The sequence below is a fragment of the Dromiciops gliroides genome, chromosome 2, assembly GCF_019393635.1.
Source record: "Dromiciops gliroides isolate mDroGli1 chromosome 2, mDroGli1.pri, whole genome shotgun sequence".
In the NCBI taxonomy this organism is placed as follows: Eukaryota; Metazoa; Chordata; class Mammalia; order Microbiotheria; family Microbiotheriidae; genus Dromiciops; species Dromiciops gliroides.
This window is the reverse complement of record NC_057862.1, coordinates 583,301,670-583,326,916: the sequence shown is the minus strand read 5'-3', so window position 1 is coordinate 583,326,916 and position 25,247 is coordinate 583,301,670. Positions and strand designations below refer to the sequence as shown.

Genomic DNA, 25,247 nt, shown 5'->3' with positions numbered 1-25,247 from the left:
CTATGTGTATGCTCATTATGGTACTATTATTTGGTGAAAAGGAAGTCAAGCCTTGCATCTTCCTTTCCCCATTAAGAAACAGTGATCAGGGGCAGCTAGATGGCGCAATGGTTAAAGTGCTGGCCCTGGATTCAGGAGTACCTGAGTTCAAATCCAGCCTCAGACACTTGACACTTACTAGCTGTGTGACCCTGGGCAAGTCACTTAACCCCCATTGCCCTGCCAAAAAAACAAACAAAAAAAAAACAAACAAAGAAACAGTGATCAGAAGTTCATCTTGAACCTGAAAACCACATTCCTTAGACTAATAATGCTTAAGGGAGAAGACAGATATAATTCTAACCTAGTACCTCCTCTCTCAAGAGAGCAGAGGGGCCAAGCTATTGGCCCAACTTCCTGCATCCTATTTGTACAAAAATATTTATAGCAGCTCTTTTTGTGGTGACTAAGACTTGGAAATCAAAGGAATGTCCATCAGTGGGGGAATGGCTAAACAAGTTGTGGCATATGATGGTGATGGAATATTATTGTGCTATAAGAAATGACAAGCAGGATGATTTCAGAAAGGCCTGGAAAGACTTGTAAGAACTGATGTATAGTGAAGAGAGCAGAACCAAGAGAACATTGTGCACAGAGAGAGTAATATTGTTTGATGAACAACTATGAATGACTTAACTATTCTCAACAATACAATGATCCAAGATAATCCCAAAGAATTGTTGATGAAACACTTCCAAAGAATGAACTGATATTGATGGAACACAGACTGAAGCATGGTATTTTTCACTTTCTTTCATTTTTTTTCTTTTATTCAAGTTTTCTTGTACAAAATGACTAATATGGTAAAGTTTTACATAATTGTACTTGTATAACTTATATCTGATTGCTTACTGCCTTAGGGAGGGGAGAGGGAGGGAAGGAGGGATAAAAATTGGAACCCAAAACTATAAATGAAAATGTTTGTTACTTAAAAAAAAAAGAAAAAAATGTCTAGTCTATCTCCCTCTGAGCCATACAATGATACCGCTCGTGCTGCATGTGGGGAACCACCTAGTTACAGAAGGATTATATTTATTCCCAAGAACCATATTTTAGGAAGGAAGTCAATAACCTGGAAAATGTTCAGAGAAGGGGAACCATAATATTGAAGGCCCTTGTGTCCACACCATATGAAGCACGTTTGAAGGAAATTGATGTATCTAGCCTGAAGAAGAGAAAATTTGGGGTGGGAGATTGATCTCTTCAAGGGCAGCTGTCACGTGTTAGAAGTATTAGCCTACAACTAGCTAGAACTAGCAACAAGGGGTAGAAATTTCAAAGTGGCAAATTTAGGCATGATATAAATATCATCTATAGCCCGAGTACACCCTCACACTCCTCTCCCCAGCTCCCAGGACTCCGGGCTCAAGCAAAGTTGGGTTACATTTTGAAGGCCTGATTCCCAAAGGGATATGTTTCTTTCTTTGGGTCTCTGGCCTCACCCTGCAGTAAAACTCCAGGGAAATCTTAAAATAAAGTTTAGGAATGGACTTTGACCAGGTTTTCCCAGAAATGAATAATAAGGCTGACATTCCCACATAGGTCCTTAATATACAAGTATTACATACAAGATAGTCTATTTCCTCCACCAGAAAAAATATAAAGCCACAAAGGAACTGCAAAGACCCGTATGTGAGGCAGCTAGGTGGTTCAGTGGATAGAGTACCTAGCCTCGAGTCCAGGAAGTCCTGAATTCAAACATGGTCTCAGACTCTTACTAGCTGACCATGGGCAAGCCACTTAATCCCGTTTACCTGAGTTTCCTCATCTGTAAAATGAGCTGGAGAAGGAAATGGCAAACCACTCTGGTATCTTTGTAAAGAAAACTCCAATAGGGTGACAAAGAGTAGGACATGACTGAAATGACTGAACAACGACAACAGGCACAAATACAAAAACAAAAAGCAATTGTATAGCCATGTAGACACCAAGCCCACTGAAGATAAAGGCACCTTGGGGGACTGCTGAACTACTCTCCCTCAGACCTTCACCATCAGAACAATGCATAGCAATATCGCTGAGGATTGGCAGAGTCCAAATTTCTTGGTACCCCAAGGCATAGTTTAGTCTTTCAGCTGTAGGCTACAGTTCTTTGCAGGACCCTCTTCTCCTCCAAGAAGCATGCTATTAAAGAAATCTCACTCTGAGAAGCTGTTGGTGCCCAACTCTCAAAATCAGGAACTCTCAGTTTTGGGAACTCTTAAAACTCAGGGTTATTCACAAGGTAACCTCCAAGGCTGGAAACATCTATCCTCGGGATTCTTAGCCTTTACCTGTGCTCAGAATAAGGAATCAGAAAGGCACAAAAAGGCAGCCGGGAATCGGAGGTCCAGGAATTCCCTTCTCAGATTTCTCCTCTGTTTACTTCTCCTGCAAGTCATCAGTTTCTGCTCCTGGAGGTGGGGGGAGGGGATCCCTACTGGTCTAAAAATCTAATGGAGAGAAACCTCAGGACAAGAAAAAGAGGCAAAAACATTTAGTGTCTCTGTCTTCTGTAGCACTCTCTCCTGTATGTCAACCCTTTGGACTAGAGTCCAACCCACTCCTCCTCCTTTGTCCCTAATCATTTTGAAGATGGTCTTGGTCACTGGAGACCAATCAGAGGGGTTGCCTGCATTTTTTCAGCAAGAGGATAAGGTCTATCCCCATGAAGGCTGTCCTGAAGGCAAAGGTCCATTCTCTGTAGTCTCAAGTTGATTAGTTGTTGTTCTTCAGTCGTTTCAGTCATGTATGGCTCTCCATGACTCCATTTGGGGTTTTCTTGGCAAAGATACTGGAGTAGTTTGTCATTTCCTTCTCCAGCTCATTTTACAGATGAGGAAACTGAGGCAAATGGGGCTGTGACTTTCCCAGGGTCACCCAGCTAGTAAGTTTCTGAGGCGAGATTTGAACTCAGGAAGCTGAGTCTTCCTGACTTTATTCACTGTGACACCTAGATTCCCTACTTACCCACCCAAAGAAGGGACTGCAAACTTTGCGGGGTTTGGAAATTAAATGTCGCCAATCAGGAATAGGTTGGCCATGGCACAGCATGTCCACTTGGCCAGCTTGGCATGTATTCTTAATTGATTGCCTTACTTAGTGGTGGGTGGACTGGTCTGTAGATGACCCCCTGACTGCTAAGTAGTGCTTGGGCCTTGGTGGAGGAGTGGGCTAGACCATTGTTGTACTTCCCTAGCTGCAAAGACCTCATTGTGGATTAAGATTCTTTATTTTTAAAATTTTGGATTTAAACACCCCCAAAAAAGACATTTCCATATAAATAGCACAACAAAAATGGAGGATTGTATATGAAAACATGAATATCCATTTCATAGTTTGTTTTTTCTTTCAGTATGCAACAAATTCCACAAGTTACTTTCAAAACTGTCTTGCTTGTTTGTAATTTCTTCTGTTCTTTTTTGTGCATTTAACAAAAATGTTGCAATGGCTCCTCTGTCTGTCTGTCTCTCTTTTCTGGCATGTTGCTAACTTCCCTTCTTCACTCCACTCCCACCTCATCCCTCTATTGAAAAAAAGAAAAAGAAACAAAAAACTTGAAACAATCTATGTCCAAAAATATATGCCTCTTTCTTCACCTTGAGTCCATCGCTTTTTTACTATATGCTAAGTTTCAAGTGTACTAACATTACTTCTTTTTAAATCACATCCCTCCACAGTACATAAAGGATGCAGAAAGCTCCAAGGGGCATCTCCTCTCCATCTGTAGGATGTCATAAATCCTACAACTTCCTTTGTCATTACAATGGAGACATTTTGATTTGGGGTTTTTTATTCTATTTAAGAAATTCATATTTATAGCTGAATGAGAGCTTTCTGCAGTATAATTCTTTTGGATTTGACATAGTAGTATTAATTCTTGTAGCTATTTTTCAGCAAATCAAGTGAATCATTGGCACTTTTTACTATGTGTATGTGTATGTATACATATATACACGTTTATGTGTATTTAAGTATGTATTTCTCCCCTCTCCCCCCCAACAAAATTTCAATAAAAGCACCTGGCAAGAAACAGCTTGGCCCAGTCAGGCCTTGAAGCCAGGGAGATTCGGGTTCACATTCTAACTCTGCTAAATCCTGACCACTAGGTGACAAGTCACTGACTGTGACAAGTCACTCTGGACAAGTCACTTAATCTTTTAGTGCCTCTGGACAACTTTTAAGACTTGTAAGTTACGAGGAATTGTTGACCTGCATTGGTAGAGGAAGTTTCAACTCAGGGAGTTCTCTATACTGATGAAATCACAGGTCCAGAAGAGGGAAAAAAGAGTATCTGGTACTAAAAAATTAAAGATTACCCTCCCCCCCTACACACACACACACACACACAACTTTTACATTTGCTGACTATAACTCACCACTTTGCCCTAGTTAAATCATAGCTGTTCCACACTTCTGAAGCTGCCCTGATTTCTTGAGGCACTTTGTGACAGAGTGTCAATAGTTCTCCTGGCCCACATATGAATTATTTCTTGGCTCCTGTACCCTAGAGTAGACAGTGCCATTTACTGAGCTGTTTGTCTTGTGAAATCTGAAGTATGGACTACAGTTACTCATATTCATGGGTAGGGCTGGTCTCATGAGGAAAGCAGAGTAACCGCAGATATTTATATACTAAATATAACTATACATAAATATATATTATACATAACTATATACAAATCTGTATTATATATAATTGTATAAATATAGATATAAAGATTTGGTATATATATGTAGGGGTGCATATATGTATGCATACATGTGTATATATATACAAATACACACATATGTATATATAGGTTTGTGATATGTTACATATACTTTCAGACATTTCATTTGAGCTTCACAAAAACTGGGTGAGGCAAAATAATACAAGTATTGTTGTTTTCATTTGCAGGTGAGGAAACTGAGGTTCAGGGAGTTTAAATGACTTGTTCAAGTCCACACAACTAGTAACTGTCGAAAAGTGATTTGACCCCGGGCCTGACTCCCTGACTCCCTGACTAGGGCTCTTTCTACTGTGGCATGTTGGTATGATTGTTGTTCAAAAAAAAAAATCTCCCTTACTCCACATCATGGTGTTTGAAATCCTATCATTTCAGATTCTTTTTCTTTTGGATTTGTAAGAATTTCTTATTTAAATGCAAATATAGGGATTAGAATGACATTCAAGATAACTAGCTGAGAGCAAGAGATGTGCCTCTGGAGGGGACATGGGAAGGAAAGTGGGAAGCACCAGAGACAAGGGTCACCTACTACACAATTTTATTTATAGCTGACTCTGTTCTTGCCTTTCTTTGTAAATATCAAGGACAGTGGACTATCCTTATACTAGTTCTGAGAGTCTAAAATGCAGCTGCTCTTTGGTAGTCCTAAAGTACTGATCACATTTTTCCCTCATTCACTTCTTTTCCTTAATCTCTTGTAGCCAGTGGTGGTGATGAAGACAGCATCCCCTTTAGACTGGTTGGGTTGGCCTAACCATTCTTCTTTCTCTAAACATAAAAGACTTGGGACGTTTTTATGGGTTACAAATACAAATGCTCTTCCTTCAGGCTGTCTTTTGCTTGCATTTCTTCCTTTGTTTTGCAGTCTTCTTCCCCTTGGGACAGAAGAGGCCAAGATTTATTAAGGGCCTACTTCCCCTAAATTAGGGAGATTTAGAGGGAGGTGGCCCTTGAGATGAACCTTGAAGGAAGCAAAGGATTCCAAGAGGCAGGAGGTGAAGGAGGAGCACATCTCACAGTGGTAGGGCAACCCTATCGACAACAGGGGTGCAGGAGATGGAAACAGCAGGTATGCCAGTTGGGCTAGAACCACAGCAGGTGAAAGATGGAACAACATGAAATAAGTCAAGAAAGGTAGTCCAGAACCACACTGTGAAGGGCTTTAAATATCAAGCTTAAGAGTTTGTATTGCAGTTCTTAATCTTTCTTTGTATCATGGACCATTTGGTCAGGTGAGGTCTATGGGCAACAGGGGTGTGAAGCCTATAAGCACCATATGTGTATGTGAACTGAAGCCTATAAGCACTCTCTATATACATTATGTGTATATAGGGGCAAAGTCTATTCGCAGGGGTCTGTGTGTGTAATAGTGAAAAGTCTATAGGCATATATGTATATATGTGTGTATATGGGGGCAAAACCTATAGGCACTATATACACATAAACATCCCATAGGCAACAGGAGTAGAAAAACTATAGGATATATGTGTATAAATATAAAAACAGGGCTTCCAGTCCCTGTTGCCCATAGGACATGTGTGTACATATAGATATTGTCTACAAGCTTCACATCCCTGTTGCTTATAGGATTTGTGTGTAGGTTGATGGGTAGATAGATAGGTAAGGAGGGACGGGGAGGGGGAGGGGGGGGGAGAGAGAGAGAGAGAGAGAGAGAGATTGCCAATAGTCTCTGGCTATAGACCCCTTTTCAAGAAGAATGTTTAAAATGTATGGAACAAAGTACATAGGCTTATAAAGGAAAGCAACTATATTGAAATAAAGATATATTTTTTTTCCCATTCAAGTTCACAGATGCCCTTAAATCCCACGCAGAATAAGGACTCTTGTCCTAAAGACAATAGGAATTTAAAAAAATAAATAAAAGGGGGCAGCTGGATGGCACAGTGGATAAAGCACCGGCCCTGGATGCAGGAGGACCTGAGTTCAAATCTGGCCTCAGACCCTTGACACTTTCTAGCTGTGTGACCCTGGGCAAATCACTTAACCCTCATTGCCCCACCAAAAAAAAAAAAAGACAATAGGAAGCCACTGACGATTCTTAAGCAATGGATCTAAGCGCTCAGACCTATCTATATCTTAGGAAGATATTTTCACAGCAGGATAGTTTGGAGGAGAGAGAACGACATTTCAATAGTCGTAGAGAGAGGGCATGAGTATCAGAACAAGGATGATCCTCTGGCAGGTGGAGATGATGGTAAGGAGGGAAAATTGAGAAGTCTAGAGACTAGAATTTGATTGGAAAAGGGATCTCGCTTAACGTTCCCGTTTTATAGGTAAGGCAACCGGGGCTGGGTGACTTGACTGGGCGGCAGAAGGCCGGGCTCAGATGTGAACCCACCTCTGTCCACGGGACCAAGCTAAAGACCAGCGATTGGGCGCTGGAGAGGAGGAAGCGGGGGAAAAGTCTAGAAGTCCCTTCCAGCGTGCGCTCCCAAGCGGCAGGATGGACGCGCTCTCCGCGGATATCGGGAAGTTTGGCGAGGCGGGGGCAGGCGGTAAGATAGTTTATAAGCTGGAGATGCCCATAGGACCTCCTGGTGGAGATGGCCGTTTGGTGGAAGAAGGACCCGGGTTCTAGTTCCACCCTCGGATGCTTCTTGCTTATGTGACCTTTGGCTACTCGCTTAACCTCAGTATCTTCGTTTGTAAAATGGGGGTGGAGGGTTAAGACCAGATGGATCCCGAGGTTCCAGCTCCAGGAGCCTCGGATGATGGGCAGTAGCTGAGAGAGGGAGAGAGAGAGAGGAGAGAGAGAGGAGAGAGAGGAGAGAGAGGAGAGAGAGAGAGAGAGAGAGAGAGAGAGAGAGAGAGAGAGAGAGAGAGAGAGAGAGAGAGGAGACAGAGTGAGAGAGTGAGAGAGTGAGAGAGAGGTTAGGGCTGGAAATGGTACTAGCAAGAAGGCCTGAGGTGGGGAGCGGAGGAGGCTCTGAGGCCTTTCTCTCTCCTTTACTGGGAGGGGCCGGTTCCCAGGCCCCGCCCCCGCCCCACCCCAGCCTGCGCGGCGCTCCATGGCTTCAGCAAAGGCTCCCGCCCCTTCCGCCGTGCTCATTGGTCAGCTCCCGCGCCTGCTCTGGCTTCTGACTGGGGGGAGCCGCCTGCCAGTCTAGAGCTGCCGGAACATTTCCGCATTGAGGTGGGGGTGCGGGGAGGGGTGCACGGAGGGGGAGGGGAGCCTATCGGGGTACGGGGGTGCGTGGAGAGTTCCGGAAATGGGGGAGGGGAGAGGGGGTACAGGGCCGGGTGGTCGCCGCCACAGCCGGCTGGCCGAAATTGAGGACCGGGGGGGGGGGGTGGCGCTTGCTCCGCGGAACCAGGCTTGGGGGGCGGGGGGAGGAGAAGGAGGAAGAAGAGGGCTCCTCCGAGGGGACACGTCCTCCCTGCCCGTGCGGAGCCTTCTCCCTGAGGCACCGTCTACATCCCCTAGCCCAGAGGCCTGAAGAGTGGAGGAAGGTGGGTCTGGGCGGCCGCGTCCCGGAGGGTTAGTCCTTGTAGAGTCCCGGACGCGACCCCCGCCCCCCTCGCGCTGGGCCGGGGCCTTGCCCCGGGCGGGGGTGGGGTTGGAAGCTGGGGATCCTGGGGGAAGGGAAGAGACGGAGCTGCTCCCGTCTTCTCTTGTTCTCCTGTCGGGGTTAGGGGGCTGACCATATTTTATAGCGTTCACGTGGGCTTCTCGTGCCCCCACCCTCTCGGGGAGGGGCGGGGAAGAGGCCCCCTCGAGGGACTGACGGGGCCCCGGCCGGCTGGTGCCGTAGCTGGAAGGGAGGGGGCTACCCGGATCACGCGCGGGCCTTGTGGGCTGGGGAAATGCCTTGGACGTGCCTTCACGCCCCCTTTCCCCCCCTTCCTCCCCCTTCCCCACTCTCCACAACCCCGGGGTTGGGGAGGGGGCCAGGAGCCTTGTTTACCGGAGGGTTTCCCGGGGAACCTGCCCATTGGCCGGAGCCCGGAGAAGGGAGGAGGCGGAGGAAGCCGCCGTCGGTCCTGCTGCAATCCCACCCTCGGGGGTGGGGGGAAGAGGGGGCGGTGAAGCCGCCGCAGATCCGCCTCTTTCATTGATGAAATTTAAATCCGAGGGGTTTTACCTTTAACTCGGGTCTCCAGCTGGCTCTCCTTAGGACCGGAGCGCTCTGTCAGCCCGCACGGGGAAGAGCGGACTCCATCCCCAAGACTCGTCTTTTTTTTTTTTTTTGGAAGTGGAAAAGGAGTAATTCCTCCGGTGTACTTTCTTTCTTTCTTTCTTTTCTTTTTTCTTTTTTTTTAAGAGCTACTTTTTATTGCTCTGAATTAATATCCCTTCAAGTTGTCAACTGTGGGTGGAAGGAACACGTCGAGTTAAGCAGGAGAGGAAGAAAAACCTGCTCTAGAGTGTGACTTGTTGAAAAAAATTTATACATATATAATTACATTTATACTACAGAGTATTTATTTTATTAAACCCCCAAAATGTCGATTTTTGTACAAGGTAAGACGTTCCTTATTTCCTGAATTGCTTTAAACTGTGCTTGCTGGTAGCCCTGGCAGTTGGGAGGTTGGTGGGTGACTTGGAAGTGGAAATAACTCCTTTGCATTACCTTTCGCAAAATTCTTGTCGAGCTGAGCAAATGGATCGGCCTTAACCAATGAAGAAGATGATGTATGCAGCCCCCCCCCCCCCAAATGTTTCGCTCCTAATTTCCCTTGAATTCAGGTTAGCAGCACTTGTGGTGGCATGGGACGGTTGCTGTCGTTAGCCACCGGCGCTACAAGAGGGTGTGGGAGGGGACCGGGAAAAAGAGCCTGGAGAGATGACGGGAGTCAGGTGGATTTTGTTAAGGACTGTTCTTTAAAGGTTTAGCAGTCTCAGCTTCCACTCTGAGTGTCTACGTGGTTTGAGTTACAGATTCATTTATTGCGAAAGAGGGACTTAGCCCATAGAAGCTGGAGGTCATTTCAGCCGGAGAAATGACTTTGCTGCATTGCTGTGATATTTTTTTCTTCTTTGAAATATGAAAAGATTAATTAAGATTTCTTTAAAATTTGAAGATCTCTCGCTGTGTTCTAGGTATGCATAGAAAGAGGTCCTTCCAAACACAGCCTTGTAATCAGTGCTTTGGGGAGGTGTCTAGTATACGAATTAAAATTAGAGTTGTCTTTAAAAACTCTTACTGTGCTGTTATGCTCAGTTTGCCACACTTTTTGCTTGCAAGGTAAATATACCGTTTATTTGCAGACCTCTGAATGGGAGTGTTGTGGCCATTTTTTTGCAGACTCCAACAGCCATAAAGTTCACAACTTCACAAGCTTCACATGACTTCCCAAATAAACAAAGATGCTCCCAAAAGGAAAAAAAAGGGCTGTTAGTAATGGTAACCTTGTTGGAAAGTGATGTAATTTTCACACCCAAGAATATCAGAGCCCTATGAAATTTCACATCACTTTGATAATTAAACTATTTAAAACATTTTGGATTTATAAAATATTTTAAGTTAGAAATCACTCACACTATTATAGAAACAGATGGGATGCCTTAACCAGCTGACTGCCTTCAGCTCTAAAGCTCGGAAATGTCACATAATTTTTTTTTGGTCCAGGCAGTGAGGGTCACACAGCTATTGTGTCACATGTCTGAGGCCAGATTTGAACTCGGGTTCCCCTGACTCTGGGGCCAGTGCGCTATCCACTTTGCCATCTAGCTGCCCCTGTGTAATTAATTACATTTCCAAAACCATATTTTACCTTGTTTGTGGTGAGAGATGATTGTATTGTGATTTGAGACCTGAGTAAAATGGCTATGATGTTTCTTCTAGAATAGAATGTCAAATTTAGCCCTTCAAATTCTTGTCTTATTTGCTTTCTGTCCCTGGTCTTAAAGAGGAAAAACTCAAGAGATGAGGGAAGGGAACAGGCATTTCTATAGCTACTTTGTGCCAGGCACTGTGCTAAGACCTTTACAAATATTATCTCATTTGATCCTCATGACAACCCTGCCGAGTAGGTGCTATTGTTATTATCCCCACTTTACAGTTGAAACTGAGGCAGACAGGTGGCAATAAAGCCATTATTTTTAAAGTCCCGGAAGGAAAATGAAGTCATTTGAGTAGTTTTTAAAGTGTACTATGTGCCAGGCATACTAAGCATGAAGATTACAAAGGCAAAAATAGCCCCTGCCCTCAAGAAGTGCACATCCTAGGGGAAGGAGGAGGGAAATAACATGATTTATACAGAAATAGAAGGAGATGTCTCAAGGGGAAGGCATGAACAACTTGGGAGGGGGAGGATGGGAAGAAGCTTCCTGGGATTTGGTTTGAGTTTTGAAGAAAGCTGGGGAAGCTAATGAATGGTCTGGTGGAGGTCCTTAAGGGAAGCCAGCGCAAAGGAACAATGAGGTGTCCTATGCAAGAAAGAGCAGCTAGGCTGTAGATGTGTCTGCATTACTTGGTGAATGTGTGGAGGGAAGTAAAGTGTAAGAACGCCAAAAAGATAGGAAAGAACCGCTTTACGAAGCTCTTTAAATGCCAAATAGAGGAATTTATATTTGGTTCTGGAGGTGATAGGGAGCTATAGACATTCCTTGAGCTCGGAGGGAAAATCAGCTTGGCAGCTCAATGAAAGATGAATTGGAGTGAGGAGAGATGTCAGGCAAGACCAATTAGAAAACCTTTGCAGTAGTCCAGGTGAGAGAGAAGTGGTCAGGGCTTGAAAACTCAAATTGAAATAATAATTCTAGTGAACTTTTTATGGTTTCAGAAATGCTTTCCCTACACCTATGAGGTAGGTAGTGTAAGTATTGTTAATCCTCATTGTACGATGAGGAAACAAACACTTAGGTTAAATAACTTGCCCCTGCTTATGCAACTAGTCCTTCTCTTTTCACCAGTGCTTTTTAAGGGCTATTTTTGGGTAATTTCCCAAGGAGTGTTATTCACTAATTCATATATGTAATGAGTGTGTAAATGTGCTTCATGGGCTCCAAAACAAGTTCCAGTTCTTACAGCAGTCAGTGTGTTTATATGAGCTATTTCGTTTCTTCGTGTTAGTTATTCTTTCTTATTTGGTAGTGCTTTAAGTTTATAACTTGTCATTCTGCACAAAAAGTGACATTTAAAAAATGTTTATCACAGGACTCAAGTTTCATATGTCGAGTAAATTGACTAGAGTTCATTAATGATTTCACTCCAGTGTTGGATTGTTTTTAGCTAAAACAGGGATGTAATTTCCTTTTTCCTATATCCTCCCAAACTGAATTTGAATTCATGTAAAATTTACTGTCTTTATTACTAAGTTGTCACTAGCATACGCCACTATAAGCTTCATTATTTTTTTTTGTTTATTGTTTTGTCTACCATAATGTCATTCGTAATGTAATTGTTCAATAAATGTTGATGATAAAAGCAACCCAGTTAATGCTTAGAAACCAAATAGCATTTTAAATGAGGAAATTATTACAAACATGGCTTAGAAACTTTATAAAATTTTAGGACTTAATAAATTATATGTGGTTAATATATTAATGTTAAATGCACATAAGGAAATAGAAAAAATACTCTTTCTATGTTTTCAAAAATTGATAAACCTAAAGGAAATATACCATGGTAGCAGGAATTGATCCAAGAAAATATGTTCAAGTGACTGCTACTAAGATTTAGAGAAGAGGGATGATAAGTTGTTTTTTTTTTTTGTTTTTCCCTGTAGAAATAGAAGAATCTTTAGTCAACTTTTATCTTCTTAGGTGATTTCTAAGTCTTGCTTAAAATGTCTGCCAGGTCTTCTATAAGTATTAAACTGGAGGTTCATGGAAAAGATTCAACACATTAAATTAGTTTATCAAATAATAGTGATACTTTCATTATAATGCTAACCAAGTAAGCTAGTGACTGATTTCCAAGTATTGATTTAAAATTTTGAAAATTTGTCTTCACTCTTTATTTGTAGCTATAATGTTTGGTATTATAGAATTTGAAGAACTCCACCAACACTCCCCCTCCTTTTTATTAGGAGTTAAGAAATGGTTGGAGATCATCTTTAGCGATAATATAATAGTTATTTCTCCACTAAATTCCTACTCTGATGGCTCATAACACTTGAGTTCTCCAAGCCTTTGCCAGTGCAACTCTGGCAGGTCTTTCCAAATTAGAGTGTCTTCAAATGGGACCCTGGTGGGAGAGAGAATGTTGACTGAGGACCAACGTAGCCAAGTTTATAGGGAATCATCCCCCTGTTGACTTCAGGGTGATAAATTTTTCAACCATGGCAACTCTCAAAGACAATCTATTAAGTTATAGAGACATAAAGGTAAGTGTTAGTTAAGAGAGTAGCCACTGATGAAATCCAGGTCATTGAAATATTAATCGTTGCTATTGTTTTTATAGTATCTTCAAAGTTTACAGAGCATTTTTTTCACAACCCTGTGAGATTTGTAGTTATAGGTATAATCGGCATTTTACATATGAGGAAACTGAAGGTTTAAAGTTGTGGGGTTTTTTTGGTGAGGCAGTTGGGGTTAAGTGACTTGCCCAGGGTCACACAGCTAGTAAGTGTTAAGTGTCTGAGGCTGGATTTGAACTCAGGTCCTCCTGAATCCAGGGCCAGTGCTCTATCCACTGCGCCACCTAGCTGCCCCCAAAGTTGTGCTTTTTTGCTTATATTAAATACTAAATATCAGAAATAAAAGTGGGACCTATTTCTCCTGACATTAAATTTACCATTATATCACCAATAGAAACAGTAGAAACTTAACTTCTTGGGTGTTTTCTATAAAAATATATAAGAAAATAACTTTTTCCAGCCAAATTATTTGTTGATTCATGAATGTCACTGTGTAGTCATTTATAAAATGTGCTATAGATAAGCCAGTTGCTTTATTTTGAAAACTAGCCTGAAGTTTGAAACATTATCATTGTTGAAAGTTGGTTAGGTTCCGAAACCTTAAAATAGAGGAGGTCCCAGACCATAGAAGTCAGTGTCTTACATAATACAATTTTAGGACCAAAACTTTTCTGTGTTTTCTTCTTTTGGAGACCTCTTAAGATATATCTTGGTTCATGAAGTCAGTAATTCTTAATTATCAAAGGCTTATGTCAGCAGACCTCAGAGTCTGCCAGGTCCACCTTAGTTAGAAAGGTTTTGATTATGGGCCTAACCTAGCCAAATTGGAAGGAGCTTAATCCTAGAAGGTTGGCCACAAGGGACTGATTTCTTCTCCCTATGCATATAACATCGTAAGGCATGGATAAGATGTAGTTTAAATTGGTGGATGGAGTGCCCACACTGATGAAATTTTGGTTTTGAAGTGTCTGCAATAATTTTGTGTATTAGAGGCTAATGACCATTTCTGTCCAGTAGCTACTTGGATTTTGTTCAGTGATCCTTTGGACTTGAATAATTGCATTTAGTATATACCTATGTGAACATCTTTTAAGATCAATCAATCAATATTGAAGTGCTTACTATGTTCCAAGCACTATGCTAAACACTGAAGATACAAAAATAGGCAAAAGATGATCCCTGCCTTCAAGGAGTTTATAATCTAACAGAGAAAATAAGTGAATATGTACAAACAAGCTACATATAGGATAGATAGGAAGTAATTAAGAGAGGGACAGCACCAGAATTAAGAGGTATTATTTGGGACATACAGGAAGCCAGGGAAGTCAGTAGGAAAAGTTGAGGAGGGAGAATGTTCCAGGCATGGGCAACAGCCAGAGAAAATTGCAGGAGCCAGGAGATGAATTGTCTTGTTCCAGTAACAGAAAGCCAATGTCACTGGATTGAAGCGTATGTGGCAGGGAGTAAGGTATAAGAAGTCTGAAAGGTAGGAAGGGTCTAGGTTATGAAGGTCTCTGAAACAGAACTCCAAAGAAAGGATTTTGTATTTGATCCTAGAGGTGATAGGGAGCTCCTGGAGTTTATTGAGTGTTGTGATCTGACCTGCATTTTAGCAAAATCATTTTTATTGGCCAAATGGCTTGAAGTGGGGAGACTTGGAGCAGGTTATTGCAGTAGTTCAGACGTGAGGTGACAAGGGCCTGTACTAGAGTGGTGATAGCATCAGAGGAGAGAAGGGGTCATGTTGGAAAGAAGTTGTAAAGACAGAATAGATAGCCCTTGGCAACAGATCGAATATAACCATGAGACATGGAATTCAGGCTGACTCCTGGAAGGATGGTATTGCCCTCTACAGCAATAGAGAGGGCTGTTGGGAAAGTTTAGGGTGGTGAAGGTTGTTAAGTGTAAGGTGTGGGCTACTTCCAGTTCCAGATATTTGAAGGTAGTTGGAAATGTTAAGATTGGAGGTCAGCAGAAAGGTTAGGGCAGGATAGGTAGAGTTGAGAATCATCAGCATAGGCATGATGATTAAATCCACTGGAGCCAATGAAATGATCAAGTAGTGTAGAGGGAGAAAGGTGGCCCAGAACAAAACTCTGAGGGATACCTAGGGTTAGACTGCAGCCTCTGGATGGAGGATCTAGGAAAGGAAACCGAATAGGAGAACAAGGAGAGAGTGGTATCCCGAAAGCCTAGAAAGAAGAGAGTATAAGGAGAAAGTGCTGCTCAGCAGTGTCAATACCTTCAGCTTTTTGCAGAGAAGTCGAGGAGAGAGGATTGAGAAAAGGATTGACTGATAGATTGAGGATAGAAACTGAAAGAGTTGGTTCGAGGTCAGACTTTGGAGTTAGGGGCCTGGGGTACCTGCAATATTGAGGGGAAAGGCTTTGGATATTAGTTCTTTGAGTTTTAGAGGAGTAGCTAGGAGGAGAAGGTAACAACAGCATGAAGGAAAGAGTCTTGGACCTGGAGACACCTGGGATTAAATCTCATCTTTTTTTTTTTTTTTCTGGAGGGGCAATAAGGGTTAAGTGACTTGCCCAGGGTCACACAGCTAGTAACTGTCAAGTGTCTGAGGCTGGATTTGAACTCAGGTACTCCTGAATCCAAGGCCAGTGCTTTATCCACTGCGCCACCTAGCTGCCCCCAAATCTCATCTTTCATGCTGACTAGTTGCTAGATTATTGTCAAGTCACTTAAAATAACTCGGCTTCAGTTCCTTCATCCAGAAAATGAGATTGAGTTAATTCAACCAGGATTGATTAAAAGCATCTCCTTTGTGCTCTCAAGAATCTTACATTCTATGAGATGAAAAAAAAAAGTCAGCACAATGGAATACAGAGTAGTTGGGGGAGGTGAATAGAACAAATCAGAACCTGAGGGACTTGATAGAAGGTGGCACCTGACCTGAAACTTAAAGGGAGTTAGGAATTCCATGAGGAAAAGGAGACAGGTTGATATCTGTAGTACCTACTCTACACTGTGGTTGTAGAGCTCAATGACATAATGTAAATTGCTTCAAAATGACAGTTCTTCAGTATTAGGTGACTGAAGAAGCAATACGTCACACACAGAATGCATGGAGTTGGTGTTGGAATCAGGGAGCCCTGGGTTTAGAGTCAGTCTCTTAAATATATATATGACCTGTGTGAATCTAGGCGAGTCTTTCTGTCTCAGGCAGCTCTTATGTAATGTTGTGGAGTTGTTGATCTTTACCAATAGAGGGAGCTCTCTTCAGTTGGAGCTTCCTATAGGATGAAATGACATAAGCCAACCAAAATCTTATTGCAGAGAATTCTTAGAATAAAGTTATCTTAGAAAGCAGTGGTGTGTTTAAGATTGAAAACATAAATCATTTGACTACATTGGCCTTGACCCTTTTGAGTGTTTGGAGTTTTTGCTAAGCTGATATCTTTTTTTTTTTTTTTATGAGGCAGTTGGGGTTAAGTTATTTGCCCAGGGTCACACAGCTAGTAAGTGTTAAGTGTCTGAGGTCGGATTTGAACTCAGGTCCTCCTGACTCCAGGGCCATAGCTCTAGCCTAAGCTGATATCTTTTTAAAGCAGAGGAGTTCTTTACCTTCTTGTGTGTAATGGACAATCTGGTGAAGCCTAGGGACCTCTTTTCAGAATAATGTATTTTTTTAAAATTCATAATTGAAGGAATTGCTAAATTTCATTTGGAAGAGGAGTTCTTAACTTTTTGTGCGTTCTGGATCCCTTTGGTGGTGGGGAAACCTATAGACTCCTCAAAATAATGTTTTTAAATGAAACAGGTTTTTGAGATTTTTTGGCCTTCCTTTGTATCCCCAGTCTTTGGCTTTGTTTCTCACACATAGTAAGTAATTAATAAATGCTTGTCGAGTTGGCTAAATAGAATTACAAAGGAAACCAATTATATTGAAATACAGAAAGTTCTCACTTTATGTCAGTGGATCTTTCTGCTCTGCACCTGTGGAGGGAGGAAGTCTAGACCAGCATATCTTTCAAGGACACATTGGGGTGAGGATAGAAAAGTGAGAATGGGGTTGGGGGAGACACAGACAGGAGTAATCAACAGGCATCCCAGCCAGCCACCTGTAACTGAATTGGACAGGAAGAAGACAGACATTTGGGGGCCAGATACTGGGGTGGGGACCGGAAAAAGTACCTGGCAATGATCCCTCCATCCTTTCTGATTTTACCTGGAGGTTGTTTGTTTTGTTTTGTTTGGGGCAGGGATAAGTCACAGAGATGAGGGGCAGGAGCAGTAAGAGAAAGCACTTGGTACTATACAGTGAAGTTAACAGATTTTTTTTTTTTGAATGAACATTTCTTTCAGAATTTTTTCCATAAAGTCAAATTTGTGTAAAATGTGAATTTATATAAAGCAAGAACTTTATAGTTAATATATGTGTGTGTGTGTGTGTGTGTGTGTGTGTGTGTGTGTGTGTGTGCGTGCATTTATATACACACACACCAGTATATATATATATTTTTTTTTTTTTTGCAGGGCAACGGGGGTTAAGTGACTTGCCCAGGGTCACACAGCTAGTGTTAAATGTCTGAGGCCAGATTTTGAACTCAGGTCTTCCCGAATCCAGGGCCGGTGCTTTATCCACTACGCCACCTAGTTGCTCCCTACATCAGTATATTCTTAAAGTTCATGAACCCCAGGTTATGGATTCCCAAGTTAGAAGTTAATGAAAACAAAAATGAAAATTTTTTTCTATTTAAGTTCACAGACTCCCAGGTTAAGAATACCTGTTCTAGGTGGCAGCTAGGTGACGCAGTGGATATAGCACTGGCCTTGGATTCAGGCCGACCCGAGTTCAAATGCAGTCTCAGACACTTGACACTTACTAGCTGTGTGACTTTGGACAAGTCACTTAACCCTCATTGCCCCACAAAAAAACCGAAACCAAAACAAACCAAAAAAAAAACCCAAAACCTGTTCTAAAGGCTGTCTCCTCTCTAGCTCAACCAGCCATGTATGTCCTAAAAGAATATGTTACAGGATTTGACTTTTAAGAGCACCTGGACTTTGTCAGGTTAGTGGATAGCTCTGAATTAACTAGCCCAGCTGAGCTGCAGCTTATCTTGGAATATTCATATTCTTCCACCAAGTATACATGTTTTAGCTGGAGACATGGTTGTTTTCAAATTTGGCAGCCTCTCTTTTATAGGAAAGATGATGCTGAATTGAAAGCTCTTCCTCCTCAAAACCCTTTGTGGACTTGCTTGCTGTGGACTATGGTGTTGGAGAGCAAAGAGAGAAATTGGCGATTGTGTTACCTTGTTATGTAGAAATAGAAGTTCTACATAAGTTACCCTATTATGTAAAAAAGAAAATATTTTTCTAATGCACTTAAATTGATTAAAGCATAGTATTTGTGGTATTTTCCAAAAATAAAAATAAACTGCAGGTACGAGGCTAGATGATATGGTGGAAGGTAATCTCACCAGCTTCAAATCCAGGAAGACTTGAGTTGAAGTCCTACCTCTGACATGTATTGACTGTAAGACCCTGAGCAAGTCACCTACAAGTGTGGTCCGAACCCCTTCAGGGGGGGTCTGTGAGGCCAAAACTTTTTTTCATAATAATACACGTTTTAATTTCTAATATGGCAAATATTGATATTAATCCGCATAAAAGCTCTTAAGAGTTGGTATTTAAGAGTGTAAAGGGCTCCTGAGACCAAAAGGCTTGAAAACTGTTTGCTTGAGGCAATTCTCTAACACAAAGAAGACACATTCCCTACAACAGTGGAATAACCCATCCAGTTCCCATCCCTAAAAAGCAAGAGCAAATAATGGATGGGATGAGAGGGAAGCACTGGCCTCTGATGGAGGAGATCAAGGTTCTGGTTTAGCTCTCACCAATGTTGTATGACATATCCTAAGCCAATTCAACTCTTGGAGCCTTATTTTATTTATCCATAAATGACTTCTAATGGCCCTTTCAGGTTTTTTATTTCTCAAAAACTCCTTTTTGCATGTTAACTACTAAATGTAAAGATAATGTGTAAAAACCCAATAATGTCATCTAGGGATTTGGCCCTGTATGTGATGAGGCACTCCTGGCCAGCTGCAAGAAAAATTGGCTGGACAAATAGCCGTGTTTCCCCTCTCCCAGTTGCTGTTCCAATAGCATTATTGTTATGATAGGGCCTATTTTGATGATGCTCCATTTGTGTCGCACTTACGTCTGGAATCTTAAAACTCCTCCAAAAATTCAGGGAAGTGAAATATCACAGTCCTGTGCACAATTTAAATGCCTTTGGGTCCATTTGTGCCAACAGTACAAATACTTAGTCTTGGTAATAAAATATTTATAGTGATACATAAAAGCTTTTATCAGTTTTTCTTTGCTTAGAAGATAGCCTATATTTAAGGGATGGTAAGAGAACACAAAACACAGTAAATGGTATTTATCTTAATTTGTGATTCTCTAACTACCAAACAGTTCATAAACTCTTGCCCAATTTTAGTTTATTTTCATTTGTATTGTTAAGGGCTAAAATTCTAGCTAAACTGTCTAAAATATCCAATGAGTGGTCGCCAATAAATTATAAGCTTTAGCAAGAGTTAGACTTTTAAGCATTTATTAAGGAGAACAAGAATTTGGTAAAGAGAGAGAGAAAGGCCTATCTATTAAAGGGAGAGCGCATTTCTAGCTCCACTCTCCACCAGAGTCCAGAGGAAAAAGCACGAGACTGAGCGCCAGTCTCTTCCTTCCTCCTCCCACCAGCCCGCGTCACTTCCTGACGCCAAAGAAAAGACTCCTGGTCTTGCCCTCAAAGACCTTCGCTTCATGGGCAGAACTCTTCTACAGTAAGTCTCCAGCAGGTGGCGCCATTCCAATCGTTACAGTATTGATGGTGTATATTGTAAAAGTGGTAAATCTACAACCTTATTTAAATGTCTTTTGTCTGACCTATGTTAACTTTCAAAGCATCAATCCTGTAAATCAAATTAAGAAAAAAAATATACACCTCTGTGTGTATTTGTTTATAAATCTTGTTTATAAATTTGTTTATAAATAATTTGTTTTTAAGTCAGGAATTAAGTGAATGACTATGATAAACACTGATACAAGGAACAACCGGTCTTGATTGTTTCCCCTCTGTCTTCCCAGCCTTTTGTCATTTTATACACCCTGTTACTCCATCAACCATCAGGGGCTTCTTCTTCTTTTTTTGGGGGGGGGGCAATGAGGGTTAAGTGACTTGCCCAGGGTCACACAGCTAGTGTCAAGTGTCTGAGGCTGGATTTGAACTCGGGTACTCCTCAGTCCAAGGCCAGTGCTTTATCCACTGTACCACCTAGCTGCCCCACATCAGGGGCTTTTTTGATGGAAAAACTGTATTGAAGCATAGCTTCTTTTAAGATGCAGTATTTCAGTACCTTATTTTAGCTTTAGGGCATGATTTAACAGGTGCTCCCATGTCTCAGTAGTCCTTTGGGACTTTTCTAGAGGCTTAAACTCAGTACCCTTTGGTCCTCTTCTTTGATTAGATCCTATGTTGTCACATTTGACTCTGCTCAGTAAACAAATAGCTTTGACTATAGTGAAAAGCACAGAACTTGGTTCTTTGATAGACTTTTTTGAAATGTACATATTTTCCCCTTCTTCCCAAATACTCCAGCCTTCCAGACATAAGGCATTGGACCCTTTGCATGATTTTTATTTCTTTTTATTTCTGTATTATAATTGACTATTTCTTTAAAATTTGACAAGTTTATTAAATATGTATTTTTTGTGGATTGGATTTAAAAAAAAATTCCTAGTAAGGGTAAGTCCTGCTACAAATGATAAGTCTAGGTATAGATTCTTTTCTGACATTTCAATAAAAGATGAATGGAAAGGTCATGGTCACTAAGAACCAATAGTTTTGTCCAACCAAAAATTGTTCATGAGGCACACCATCATCCTGGATGATAATATAGGTGTCTGCATTTATATAGCATGCTGTTTCACCCAAAGTGTTAAATGGCATATGCACATTTTAAATTAAAATAAGTGTTTGGGGATACCCATTCTCTCCCCATTCCCCTCCTCCCTCAAATGTAGAGAATAAAGTTGCACGAGGTGTCCTGGGGTTTTGCTTTATTTAACCAGCAGTGTCACAGGCTTTGGTTTGAGGAACAACAACCAGGGTTTCAATCCTAGTTCATACATACCTGGAAACTGGACATTTCAGTGACAGCATACAGTATATTACAGAAAGAATTCTATTTTAATTCAGATTTAAGCATTCAGAAGAGGTAATCTTATTAAACTACAGACCTTCCTGGTTTGGGCTTCAATGGACCAAGAACCAAGATAGTCATTTGACTAACATCCTTAATAATGTTTTAGCTTCCATCGCATTCTCGGGTTTTCTTGCCAGGTTAAAGTGTAGCAGTTGCTACCTTGAGAATGGTCTCTTTTAATTTCTTATTCTTCATGTCCTGGTTGTGAGGACAGAACAAACAGGTCTGATAGGAGAGTAGGTTTGTCTAATAGATCATCCATGCCACAGGACAACAGCAGTTATTTTTCTCCTCCTTGTTCTTTCACTTATTAGCCTGTCCATTTAGCAATGTAAAGGTTGCAACTCTACCTTAAATGTTAATTGGAAATTTTCATGTACCAATATCAGGGCATTAGGAAACACTGGTGCCAGCCTGAAATGTTGAAACCTAATGATGTATGATGTGCCCGAAGATATGCAAAGATCATAAGATAAAAGGAACTTCAGAGATTATCAAAGCCAATTCATTCATTTTACATATGAGGAAACTGGGGTCCCCATAAGTTAAATGACTATCCTCTTTGATGTTGAAGGGAAGTGTGGTTATTGGGAAGTGGAAATAAATCCTGTGGGGTTTTTTGGTTTTGTTTTTGTAATTTGCAATTTATCTCAAATTAAAGAAATTGCAGTTTGATGAACAATTACACTCAAATTGGAATTAGAAGACCTATATTCCAGCTCTAGCTCTGATACTTAATGGCTTCATTTTTTTCTCATCTGTAAATGGGAATAATACACTCCCTATCTTAACAGTGGTTGTGAGGTTATAAACCTTTACACAATACAGAATTGTAAGGGAGTAGTGGTGTCAAACTAAATACAATTGTATGGGAAATTACACTTAACAATAGCTAACATTTATGAGCCCTTTGTTTAACATGCCTTATTTCATTGGATCAATCATTCATATATTGTCTTCTGTGTGTCAGACACTATGCCCCATGATGGTAAATACGAATGTAGAATTGAAAATCATTTCCCATAATTATACGGGTACATGGTGACAGAGAGAAGCATGGTGTTTGAGGCACTAACAGTTGGGGCAATTCACTGTGACAGATATCTTCAGGAAAGGTCTAACTTTACTCAGTTATGATTTTCCTCAAAAGCAAAGAGGATTAATTCTATATTGCTGAAATTGGGGAGGGCAGTTATGTTATTTCAGGAATTCTTTAATAGATATTACTGAACAAAATAACTGTTCTTGCTATAACAGAACTCTCCATATAGTAGGCACTTAATTGTATCGAATGGGTTGATGAATGGAAGGCAGAAATGAAACAACGAAAATAAACTTCCTTTCTAGGTAATTGTGATGGGGTCCATAGGTGAGGGTATAAGCATGTTGGGAAGTGGCTTCTGGGTTAGGGATCATTTTTTTACACCTCCTTCCATCTTCCACATCCTCCACTTAATCATTAAGTGCTTATAATAACTGCAGTCATAACTTTTGCTCCTCCCCCCAAAGTCTAGATCACTGAAGAATAAAACTGAATGTGTCAAACATGTACCTGTTTGTCACAGAGGAAAAATATATTTGTAAAATAATCAGGCAATTATTTACTGCTTAAGGTGCAATTAAATAAAATTAGTTCACAAACCCAAGCGGTTTGTGAAATGGGAACCATTCCTTTAGTATTTTAATACAACTAGTGCTAAGAGGACTAGAGTGGACCAGGCTTTGCAGCACCTGCATTCATAATTTGGTCTTCCTACTTACTTCTCATGTGATCTTGGAGAAGACCTTATGAGAACCAGTAAGATCAACCAGAGAGAGAAAAGGAGGAGGAGGAAGAAAGGGAAGGAAGAGAGATTGAGATAGAAATAAGTCCATCTGAAATGACCCAGAATTTTTAGAAATGTAATTACCAAAGTAAAACATTTCAAGTCTAAGTTTAAAAAGAGTATTATTGGTTAAAGTTGTAAGGAGAAAATGAGGGGAGGTTAGAAGGGATAGGAAGGAACTATATTTTAATTCCCCCCTCCCCTCCTTTTCTTTTAAAAAAAAATAGTATTTTATTTTTGCCAATTACACGTAAAGATAGTTTTCAACGTTCATTTTTGTACGATTTTGAGTTCCATATTTTTCCCTCCCCCCCTCCCAAAGCCAGCAAACAATCTGATAATAGGTTATACATTACACTCATGTAAAACACATTTCCATATTAGTCATGTTGTGAGAGAAGAATCGGAACAAAAGCAAAAAAAAAATAGAAGAAAGAACCAAACAACAACAACAAAAGTGAAAATATTATGCTTCAATCCACATTCAAACTCCATGGTTCTTTTTCTGGATGTGAAGGACATTTTGCATCCATCATGAGTTTTTTGGCATTTTCTTGGACTTAGCTCTTCTCAGCCTGTCACCATTGATCATCACACAATTGTGTTGTTACTGCTCATTTCACTCAAAATCATTTAAATGTAAGGCCTTCTGAAACCTGCCTGCTCATCATTTCTTATAGCACAATAGTATTCCATTATATTCATGTACCACAACTTATTTAGCCATTCCCCAATTGATGGGCAGCCCCTCGATTTCCAATTCTTTGCCACCACAAAAAGAGCAGCTACAAAAATTTTTGTACCTTTATTTTCTTCCTTTCTAAGTCTAGAGAGGTTCAGTGACTTAACAGTTGAGGGCATTTTGAGAACTGTCAAGGGGTACGTAGATGTAATTGCACACCTTTTTAAGGCTGTTTGAGCATTCTGTAGATTGCTATTCTGTAATCTTCTAGTCCCACCCTTCTTTCCAGCTTCATTTCATAGAATTCCCTTCAGTCGGTGCACTTGGCATTCTAGATTAATGTGCCCCAACTCAACCTTATTAACAGCCTAATAATCCTCACAAGTCGTCTACCATGCCAAGAATGCAGTTCTCCCTCTTAAAATTTTTATGTACCTTCTTCAAGGCTTTCCTTGAAGCCTTTTCCTTCCCTTTCATTTCCCACGCCGCCCCCCATCTCCCTATTGTATTTTGTTCGTTTTTTCTTTTTGGTGAGGCAATTGGGGTTAAGTGACTTGCCCAGGGTCACACAGCTAGGCCGGATTTGAACTCAGGTCCTCCTGAATCCAGGGACGGTGCTTTGTCCACTTCTCCACCTAACTGCCTCTCCCTATTGTGTCTGATGAGCTTCTACCACTCAAATGGCCTCTGAAGTACAAACTCCTTTAGGGCAGGAATTAGTTTTTACCTTTGTTTTGTCTTTGACATTGCCCTTGGTGCAGTGTAATTATTTGTATGAAAAATGTTTTCTGACCATTTTTATTAGCAGGTAACTTGATATTGTGGGGGATGAGGGAAAGTTAGGTGTCTAATGAGGTAGTTTTAGCAGCAGCCCTACCTATAATTTAATTTCTCTAGCACTCCGTTTTCATCATTTATCAAGTGAGGGTATTAGACTAGATAATATTTCACTCCAGTGTTTTGTTTTTTAAATTCTTACCTCTGTCACAAAATATAGGTGAAAGTTCATTCATCTGGAATGGTTTCCTTTTTATCTTATAAGTAATAGTTTGTTAAAGGAAGCCTTTCTTGTTTGTGATCCGTTAATGGGGCTTAAATTGAAATAACACTATTGGTCTGATTCACCTTTTTCAGCTAATTCAGTTCAACAAATACTAATTAAGCATCTCCTGTGTGCCTTGAGAGCCCTGTTCTAGATGCTGGAATATGAGGACAAAAAACAAAAAATGACATCTTTTTTTAAAACTTAAGAATGCTACATCCTTTTCCACCTTCTCCCTACCTCACCCCATCCCCACCCCCTAATCAGGAGGAAACAAGTCATGTGTGGTTTTGGTTCTTCGTCTCTAGGTTTAATTTAAAATGAGCAGTGCCATTAATAAAATCCTAACTGCTGTTTTTGCCGCCCCTCAAAATATCTGCTTCTGGAAGC

At 40.9% G+C, this 25,247-nt stretch overlaps 1 protein-coding gene across 3 annotated transcripts in view; it reads left to right on the top strand.

Annotated features, from left to right (window-relative positions):
- Positions 1-7,785: 7,785 nt before the first annotated feature.
- UGP2 (UDP-glucose pyrophosphorylase 2) overlaps positions 7,786-25,247 on the top strand; it is a 49,369-nt gene continuing 31,907 nt past the window's right edge. Inside the window, exon 1 of one of the 3 annotated variants that reach the window (XM_043985040.1) lies at positions 7,786-7,902. Coding sequence is in view for 1 of the 3 variants with exons in the window: in XM_043985038.1 (XP_043840973.1) it covers positions 9,213-9,231 (19 nt within the window). In the remaining 2 variants the exon portion in view is untranslated. Of the gene's footprint in view, positions 7,903-8,077; positions 8,220-8,803; positions 9,232-25,247 lie in introns of those variants that run through there. The other 2 variants (XM_043985039.1, XM_043985038.1) reach the window with 2 other exon arrangements.